This window comes from Hyposmocoma kahamanoa, unplaced genomic scaffold (assembly GCF_003589595.1).
Source record: "Hyposmocoma kahamanoa isolate Upper Pololo Valley unplaced genomic scaffold, ASM358959v1 64, whole genome shotgun sequence".
NCBI classification, from domain to species: domain Eukaryota; kingdom Metazoa; phylum Arthropoda; class Insecta; order Lepidoptera; family Cosmopterigidae; genus Hyposmocoma; species Hyposmocoma kahamanoa.
The window spans coordinates 11,712,897-11,723,562 of NW_020653852.1; the positions used below are offsets into that span (position 1 = coordinate 11,712,897).

The window sequence follows — 10,666 nt, forward strand, 5'->3', positions numbered from 1 at the left end:
TTATTATTATTATTATTATTATTATTATTACTAAACCTTTTATTTCGAGTAACTTTGACACAACTCAAATTTCGGACAACCGTTTCAATTTCATGTCAATTTGTATGTTGCTGTTGCTTGAAGAAAAATGTATGTGTATTATTGTTTTAGATAATTTAGACATTTCAATTCCATTACACTCGTAGATGAAACGTGGAGTATTTTTAATTTTTTAAGTTTTTCCAATGAGTTCAAAATAAAAGAAGGTTGGATAGAAGCTGCAGGATAATTGAAAGATTGGTTTTCTTATTACTATTTCTTACTTTGTTTAAATTTCCATAGCAAATGCATTTAAAAAATAAATAAAATAAAATCGGCTTTATTTTACATGTGTATGCAAAATAAGTTAGAAACAATTATAGAAAATTACATAAATCCTTCATAAAAAACAACATAATTTAATTTATTAAATTCGTTGATGGTTCGAGTTTACTCTTGACAGTGACAGCTTCACCAACCCGTGGTAACATATAATGGAAAACTGACACTGGCGACGATCGCCATATTTTTTATATTATTCTTATAACACTGACACTGGCCCAAGCCTAGTGACCGCCATTAAGAAAATAATAATAATTTATATTAATATATTAATTTAATAATACACCTGTACCAGTGTAGGTATAGTATGAAAAATTGAATATTTTTTTTAATATTAAAAACAGCCACATGGTTCGTAAATGTCGATTAGGTAGGACCACATCGCTCGTTGAGTAGCGTCAGTTTAAGTTAAATAAGGTTAACAATTGACGGGCCGGTTTCCATCTGCGCCCGCCGGTGCTGCTAGTTCTATTGCTATTTCAATGCTCACGACCCAGCAAATTTGTGCGGGCACGTACCGCCGCGGTTGCGGGCACGAAACCGTTGCGATTGCGGAATGGACCGCGAAGTTAGTGGGAGTTAACAGCAAGTCGCGCGGTTAATAGAGAACTCATCCCGCGTGCCCCTGCACCACAATGCCCCTAAACCGACCGCCAAAGTGCGCGGGCGACGACGGCCGCCAAGCGCGCAGGTGATCGCGTCCTGCGCGGTTCTACGAGTACTAGTACCTCGCCGCGGCAGCCGCGGCAACCGCGAGCAACTCTCACCACTACTAGGCGTAAAACGCGCCGTGAAATGTGCTACTATTTTTACATACTTAACTATTACATTCTACAGATGCCGCGGTAACTCTTACTCAAGTGACTGCAAGTTTAATTTTGTTAAATTTTAAAATTGTGTTACGTCGTTTTCACGTTTTAAGCCCTACCCAATCAAAATCTTTAAGTTATGGTAGTAGATAATAGAGCGTAAAGTTTGAATTGCCCACAAGCTAAAAAGTGGCGACATCGGTACCCGATCTTACATAGCGTCATTACATATCTGCCCTTTTTTCCTATATCTATAGTTTTACCCAATCAAGGATGTCCTGAAAAAAGCCCAGAAAGTTTGTGTATAAAATGTGAACAGAGAATACAAAAGTAATGAACACAGACATATGTCCTCCATAATGAACATCAAGAACACAGTCATTGGCCTACCTTATTGGAGGACAGACATGATAGTATGTATGTTTCTTACCAATAATAGATAAAGTACGTAGTAAGCAGCTACATCTACCACTGTCAAAAATTGTCCTGTTAAGTAGCTATTCTCTTCAAGAGCATTATTTATAGGCTGAAAACACATAATCATCGATAATAATGTGGAATTTTAATCTTACATAGCAGTGTCATGTCTCAGTCAGTGTTGGGCAAAATTTAATTGTTCTGGCAATTAACGATTGATCAATTGTTAGTTGCGAGAACCGCAATTAACAATTAATCAATTGTTAGTTGTGAGAACCGCAACTAACAACCGGGGTCAACAACCGGGGCCCCCAACCGGGGCCCCCAACCGGGGCCCCCAAGCGGGGTTCCCAACCGGGGCCCCCAACCGGCCGGAATTGATTTTAATTGCAAATTTAATTGCAATTAAAATCAATTCAATTGATTTTAATTGAATTGATTTTTTAATCTGATTGAATTATTGATTGAAATTTAATTGATTAACGCCCAACACTGGTCTCAGTACTTGTGTAGTTTTAAGTTAAAACATCTGTACTGTTTTTAAACATCTGTATTGGTTGATGTAGTGTCAGTTGAAGTTGCAATGAACATGTATCATGGGAACATATTATTATTTGTTACTAATAAATATTTTAAGAAAATTTAAATATTCACAATACAAAATGGTGTTTACGCATAATCTATAATAAACTTAATAACTCTCTCATTAAATAATAAATAAAGAAAAGGGCTGAAATATGCCTTTTTGGGCATAATACCAGTAAATAACTTTTTTATTAAAATATATAATGTACACAATGTTTATATAATAGACAATGTTTTCTATAATCTATATTAATTTTATAAAGAGATATCAAATATTTGGAAATTGTGTATTATGTTTAATATTAATTGCAACAGGTCATTTAAATTGTTTTCCATTAATTCATTTCAGCTCTGTATCACCCACAGCTGGGTATAGGCTGTATAAACTTTCCAGTCTTGTGTGTCTCTAGGTCAGATATTGCCGACAACTTTTACTTTGCAGCCCAGAGCACCATTGGATGAACAATTTATATTGTAGTTTAAATTTAAATTGAATTTTTTGACATTGCATGCCTAACTTAGGTAAGAGCTGTGAATGAAATTGCATGTAACACCTTTATTTTACCAGTTCAGCACAATAATGTTTCTGATTTCTGATTTAAAAAACTTGGTGCTTGGTGCAATGGGCTGGTATCCGCAACTCGACGACAAAGCGCCTATTTTGCGTAAAAACTTAAATAACTTAATATTAAACTTATTTAATTATAGCTTTCTGCAGACTTAGGGAATGATGAGTGTGTATTGATGATACTTACTTCTAAGAAACTTCTAGCAAAAACAGTGTTACTTGCGGCCTGGTTAGCGAACATAGCGATGTGTTCCAACCATTGGTAACCAAGAAGTAGCTGCTCTTTACTCAGGTCAGCACCGCTATTTTGCCCCAAACGCAATACAATACTAGCAAAACCTTCTACATTTTTCTTGTCAAAAACCGTTGTTAACACCTGAAAATGTATTTTTATATATTACACATAATAATGTGGTAAACCATAAAATTAACAATAAAAGATTGTAAAATAGCTAAGATATTTTTACCTTGTCGGTATTGTAACAAACAGTTCCCACTGGCGTATTTAAGTACTTGCCGATCAATTTTATTACATCCACACTACATGCACTCATTATTAGAATTAAATTTTCGAAAATTGAAGAAATTCTACAATCTTAGAACTAACCTCAAAAAGCGACGACAAACGTCAAAAACTACGTTCCATTTCATTCATTCATTCATTATATTTTATTCGAATAAGGTAAAAACGGTGTGCTATCTGATAAGAAACTAAAAAGAGATTTTAATTGTTTTCGTCCACGTGCAATGGAACTTTAAATAAATTATATTAATGCATTCATTATGATTACGCAAAGAAACAATACAATATTGAGCCGAAAATCCCGACCCAGGACCTCCTGGGCTAGAGCCACAAACTACTAAGAGATACTACGTATATTACAGCACCAAATCTTAAATCTGGCCCTGCCTATGACAGGGGAATTATAGGCATTAGGTATAGGAGTGTGAATGTTACAGAGAAAGAGGGAGGAAATTAATGGAACAGCATAATCCAGTCCTTGCTACCTTTGATGTAACACACAGGGTCAAGAGCACGTCAAGCTTAAAACTTAAGATTTAATTAAGTTATAATTGCCCGTTACGATAAACACGGTCCAAACAAAATTTCAAGCTTGATGTGCTCTTAACTGTATATTATGTTAATAAATCTGAGCTTTTGTGTGTAACTTTCGATGTAGGACATTATTAATAAATGTTACTTTGAAATATTACGTATACTTAATTTAACAAGTCCAATACTTTATAACACGATTGTCCTCGCCGGTGGAGAATATGTATGTGAGATCCAGTAAAATGACGTTGTATAAATTATTTTCAACGGTTTAATGAATATATATCGTCGTTGTTTCGTAAGAAAAGGCGAAAGTGCATTTTCAGAAAATTTTTCAGCGGAGCATGTTTTAGTTTTTCACGACTGTATTAAAATATTGACTTCCTGTTTTAAATTCAATTTTAATACTTAAACCTAAGTAAAATCAAAATTGAAGTTTATAAGCATGGATTATAAGCATACCTTTCAATATTATTTTCCCTCGTGCTTTTCTTTTTTGCCCAACTCACATTTTAGCGTCCTCATGAGTTCCGTAGGGATAATCATACTTGCCAATACAGGCAATAAAAAACACTACCTAAAAGAGATAAAATACCCATTTATATAGTTAGACTCATTAGCAATTTTTCTTTCATACTATCGCGGATTCAGCTATTCTGGGCATTTTAAAATAGGTACCTTACAACCTTTTGACCGTATTCAAGCTAAATCGTAGAAGGTAAAAGTAAAGACACAAATAGATAGTAATATAAAATCTATTTTCACAATTTTCAACGCAAATAACCCTTACATAATACTGTGTTTATTTTATTCATTTTAGATATAATAATTAAAAAGATAAGACTGAATAAGATGATGAAATTATATTATTATAGTACATAGTATAATTACACATGCATAAATTATTCTCAATTCCAAAGCAAGTGTTGTGTGTTTGGAAAAAAATACAGATAAATTTACAACTTTTTGAACATCATTATTCGTTTTCTAAAACTTTTCAAAATTAGCAAACTACTTGTCATCTGAATCCCGCCCCGTCATAATAGCTATAATTGCGAAATTTGGGCTGTGCCATTATGACTAAATTTTTACAATAAAACACGTGTTACATTACAATTGTCAGATCATTCAAAAAATAAATTTTATATCCAACCATTTCCACTGTTTGGTGAAATAAAATGCACTTGCCTGCTTTCAATGATTTAAAAAAAATAATTTGAAGTATATTTATCTCCTTAACGTCGTACGGATTTACTTACGATTACATAGTTCTTGAAGAAGAGGAGATTCGACCTAATAGCAATAGTACCTAACGTGTCACGGCATCATTTGCCGTCACATGAGTTGGCGTTACTATAATAATTCTAATTTTGAAAACCTCGATTAATAAGATCATTGGTTATTGTTATTTGGTTATGAACGAAGGCAGCCCATTTAAACCAAATTTTAATTATAATAATTTCGAAATTGATTTAGTATTTTGGGTAGAACCCACGAGGCGTGTTACATTTTACCACATACATACACATAGTATCAGGAATTCATATTCCCTGGGTGTTCTAGGTAATAACTCTAAGTTATCGTTTCTCTGGTCAGTACAGAGAATCCCCTATTGCAACGATTTTGAATTACCATTACGGCACGCGTCATCAATTGTATTATTGTTTTAATATTTTTTTTAATAATTTATTAGTCAGGGCACAAAATAGACGATAATTTAGTTATTGTACAAATAAGAGTTCTTCTAGCAGACCTCCGTCAACTAGTGACAATTCGTATGTACAAATAATATTGTTTGACTAAGTTTGACCGAGATGATTTAAGATGGAAAGGCACAGCTAAGTGTAACGAAGTTACAAACATACACTATATTGTCTTTTGGAAACGCTGTATATATTACAACCAAGGAAATTAGTTGGTGACTGTTTTGTTATCAATTATTTAAAAAAAAGTTTTGAGTCAACATGGCAGAATACGGTACAAATAGTCTTAATAAGACGCCAACAACTAAAAGTTCTGTCTCAGATAAAAAAGGGAACTGTAATTTTTTTCTCCAATAATGCCTATGGCAAGAATCCCCTGCTTTTGCTATTTATTAATCCACGCGCTTTCTCATATTTGGACGCATAAATCTTTCCCAAAAACATTAATGAGATATATCGCAAAATAATCACAAAAAAACAACTACTAAATACGTTAACAATTATTTTCCACGCTTACAATTACTATACATATGTATAACCACAGTAAATATAAGATAAATATCTAGTGACGTGTATGTGCATTAATAATTACTATATACAAAGTACAATTAGATAAATAAAAAAATCCAGTATTTTTATATAAAGTAGCAGCTAAATTATTGTGTATTTTAATGTACGTACAGGATAAAGGCTACCATAACGTAAAAAGCTTTGATAAATTGTATCTATGAAAAAATACCTCTATAACAGCCCTTAATTCTATAAGCGTCAAAAGTTCAATTATAATTGTAGGCAAGTTATTACATACCTTAAAAGGATGGCGCTTTTTGTGTAATTGGAAAAAAGCAGATCGTTTAAATTCCACATGATAAGGATCTACTTTAAAATTGGCCATTTCTTTTTTAGGTTTGAATGCTGCAGAGCGCCATATAAAACATACAATGACATGGAATAGTAACCTAATTAATACCTCACAATATTGTGAATATACATAAGGTTGGGTTTTGAAACATAAAACATTTTCAGTACGAATCTTTGAAAATCGTGAAACTAAACTTGTATGATTTAATAGAAAGCCGCGATAAGAGCTTCAGAATTAATTAAAATTAAAGTTGTACACGTTACAACTTCATTTTTGAGATCTCTTCAGACGACGAAATTTACACACTACCAATATATCTTACGATGGAAAGGTTTTTTATACTTGCATCAGGCGGCAATTATACAGAGCGTTCCACGGCTAGGGGACACGGAGGGAACTTTTTCATTTTAGAGAGAAATTATATTATTTATAAAAGTAATAGTAAATACAAAGACTTTTCAAAAATTGCTTGCCTCATCTGGGAATCGAACTGACCAAAAAATCCTCTATTTTTATGATACCGATTGAAAGGTTAAATATAGGGAATAATTCCTTTTAAGTAACATAGTATCTTAAAGGAACAGCATGAACAAATTTTATATTTCATGGTGCAAATTTTAGTTCAACAATATATTATACTATATAAATATTGACTTACTGTCAACAGTAAATCAATATTTGTACTTCAAGATGAGGTTTCGGCTAATAACAATAGGAAAAATTTTTCATTAAAAGAGTTGACTAACTCTTTTAATGAAAAAGTTGCTTAACTTATTCAAAATTTTAATGCAATATTACTTACTTTTAGAAATAAATGTCTCCATGAAGCAAATAATCCTATTACAATGTATAAAGTACTTTCCCCAGTGCCCCATACTTGTGGGACATCTGTATATAATGCAGTATACGGGTGATATATTTCATGGTACGTGGTATTAAAATTTGACTAAGCGCTGCATCCATCGCGCGACAGGTACCTGACAGGCAGTAACGCAGCGCGGCAGATGCCATACGTCTAGGTTAAAAAACAAAACATATTCGGTCTTTTTGAAGACGGAGTAAAATGACATTTGCAGGGTTGCGGGTTTTCCTTATTATTTTTTTCATCCTCTAAGGGGTTTTCTCAAAATTTTAAATAGTAATGTAAATGTTATCGATAATTTTATCGATAGAATTGTGAGAGAAGGTAAAGTTTCGCAAAACATGTCTGAATTGTGAGTGTTGCGACGTACTAATGATTACTAATTGCGTTATTACAATCTTTATTCTTGTTTTCACACTTAAAAATTTAATGCGGTACTAGTAGTACCGCAATAAATTTTATTCATATAGGTTAAATTTTAATAAGAACTAAGTGGAGTTGATTAGCTATATTGAACTAGAATGAAAAAAATTGAAATATGTTTCCTCTTTGTATTTTCAACAAACATAGTTCTAAATGCAGTGTATCTATGTGTGAACTTACAAAAACTTTACAATGCAAATGAACCTGTGACCAGCAGTTGGATGAATAATGGACCGATGATGATTCTAATAAGTTGGACTATTTATTGCATAAACGTGACCAACATTTAGTCGACTGTCGATAGATGCCCTAAGGTTAGGTAGCGAGGGTCACTATAATGAAAACTAACGTAGAAAGATATGGGAGCTTATAGATAGAATATTTATCGACTGCAATCACTAACTGCTTGCAAGCGGGCAAGACTTTTGCATAATGAACAGTCATTTTACTCCATCTTCAAAAAGACAGGCTATAGAGAAACAAGTTTTTTTCCTTTTCCTACATTGCACACAAAAGAAACAAAATAATTCATGTTAATGGAATGATCATTACTTATGGTTAACACGTTTACTTAATTATTACAATAAATGCTACTATGGATGGAGTGAAATGTCGCCGTTTCTTATTTTTTATTTGACAGTTTGCACTGTGGGCACTAGATGAAGAAGTCCCAGATTCATTTCCGGTTGGATCAATTTGGGGAAACCCCGGAATGAATTCCGTTGCTCCGGTACTTATAGTACAGGGTATTCCCTAGTTTGAGACCAAGTTATTGGTGTGGTTGTGGAGTACATCATTATTATTATTATTATTATTTGCCTTCAATATGTCACATACCTGTTATGGAGTAATTTATCTTTCTTGAAGGTAAATACAATATTATTGTTGGAGTTCATTTTTCATTTTATAGCCATTTCATTTCACGTATTATATTCATAATGAATGATAAACAGAAACTTTACTCCCAGTCCAAACTCCCAAAATATTTGGTATCTTAAACAACCTAGGTTTATCAAAATGACGACTTGCTCCACATTAGACTAGTAATTTCAAAAATAAATACTAACAGTCGTGCTTAAAGTTCAAAAATAAACTATTTTTCAATGAATTGTTCACTTCTAGAATAAATTTGATATATTATTATGTGATAAATAATGGTACAATACACACGCTGCTTAATATGAACCCAAAAATGTGGCGTTAGCATTTAAAGCACTACTCAATGTTTGTTGTCAAAAAAAATTAGGAATTTACATTTCCACAACACGGCGAGGGTCACATTTTACTTGTTAATTTTTATGATAAAATTTTATTAAACAAGTGTATAATGTTTAATAACTTCAGTGTTATTGCTCGATCCCATTGCGAGCAGTTCCTTGTAATGAGCATTCGTTTACAAATATTCATGCGGTACACATCCAATGTTAAACATCGTAAACGACGTAACAAACTGCAAGCTATCATCTCGTATAATATGGTGTTTGAACATTAAAAGCTTCGTCAACATGATAATAATTATAAATAAGTGTGAAAAGAAAACTAAAATTCGTTAAATTAAGAAGTAGGCATTCCGTAATCAGGAGTTCTAAAGAAATAGCATTAGCGGTTTATGACGTCACACATTAACAGTGCACACACGCTTTGTACACACTAATGATGTTGCAACATCGACTTTTACCATATCGAAAAATGTGAGTTTATTGAAGCCCTAAGGAAATTTAATAAAATACCCTATTATTCATTCTTATGCTCACGCAAAGCAAAATATCAAAAGGTCAGCTGAGTGAAGTTATCGCATTTAAATGTCGAATGCCCAGATGAGTGAAGTGATTATTGCATATAAATATCGAATGCTCACGAAAAGGCGAATGCTCTAGATGGGTACGCGCCTGTAGGAGCGGCATAACGCAGTACAATCCTATCAGCAAAGGAGCTTTCGATAAAGAATCCTTGTCAATATAGAATTCTGTATCTCTAATAATGACCTCGTAAAGAAAAATGCACAACTATGCGTACTTTATACAGCAGTTGTGCCTTTTTTCGTTCTGAGGGCAGAATAAGCACCTAATAATATAATATACAACTTACGCTTATTTTATTTTCTCTCGAGAAAGTATCACTCTAAAGTGCTTTGACAAAAATAATACACTACATTTAGTCGTGCATTTCTAGACGTACTTTTAGTCGCCTTTTATGACGGCCATATTGAATACATACACGATAATCAGTATATACTTTTTATATCGTAATTCAAATTCGCCCACAGTATAATTATAACTTCAGTGAAGAAATTTATTACTTTTAAGTCGGATACATATCGAACGACTAACAAATGGTGACATAATTACCGTTATACTTCAATTATTATTATTATTACTTTCGTAAGTCGGCCAATAAGTTAGCTAGTGAACTAAGAATAGTGTCCGACATTTGGTCTCCGAGAGGTACATCTTATAAACAATTTAAAGCCGGATTACAACTCCTTGTGTGGGACAATGAAGTCTGTTTTAGAGATCATTACATTAGTGTATTGCTTGCAATATCATTGAATAACAGTGTAAAGGGAAGCGCGTTGGGGTGACAATCTACTGTACTCATAATTCTACTGCGATCGAGTATTTTTCTTCATTTTGGACTCATTTTTACTTGTTTTTTTTTTTGTGTCTGTCTGTTGTATTATGTACAAGCATTATGTTTTCTGAAATATTTCATTTTACTAAGTTATTTTAACAATTTATGTAATACATGTACATAATACTGAACATGAAACCAAATACTGTTGTAACTCTAAAATGGTGATATTGAGAAGACACAATTTGCAAATTAAAAAGTAAATACTGAATGAATCTTATTTCGTTGTTTTTATTTATACATAATATTAAGTCATCCACTTATAAACAAGAATATGAATTTATTGGTTCCATTCAGTAATTTTTGATCTTTCAAATCGAGTTTTGTCAATTACATATATATATTTTATTTGCTAATTGTGTCTTCTCAATATCACCATTTTCGAGTTACGA

General features: G+C 32.7%; 1 protein-coding gene across 1 annotated transcript in view; it reads right to left on the reverse strand.

The window, feature by feature from the left end:
- LOC113231075 (eukaryotic translation elongation factor 1 epsilon-1) overlaps positions 1-3,308 on the reverse strand; it is a 4,801-nt gene extending 1,493 nt beyond the window's left edge. The window contains exons 1-3 of the mRNA XM_026465242.1: positions 3,207-3,308; positions 2,927-3,115; positions 1,600-1,695 (exon numbers count right to left, since the gene is read on the reverse strand). Coding sequence (XP_026321027.1) covers positions 1,600-1,695; positions 2,927-3,115; positions 3,207-3,293 — 372 coding nt within the window. The 5' untranslated portion in view covers positions 3,294-3,308. The remainder of the gene's footprint in view (positions 1-1,599; positions 1,696-2,926; positions 3,116-3,206) is intronic.
- Positions 3,309-10,666: the final 7,358 nt, after the last annotated feature.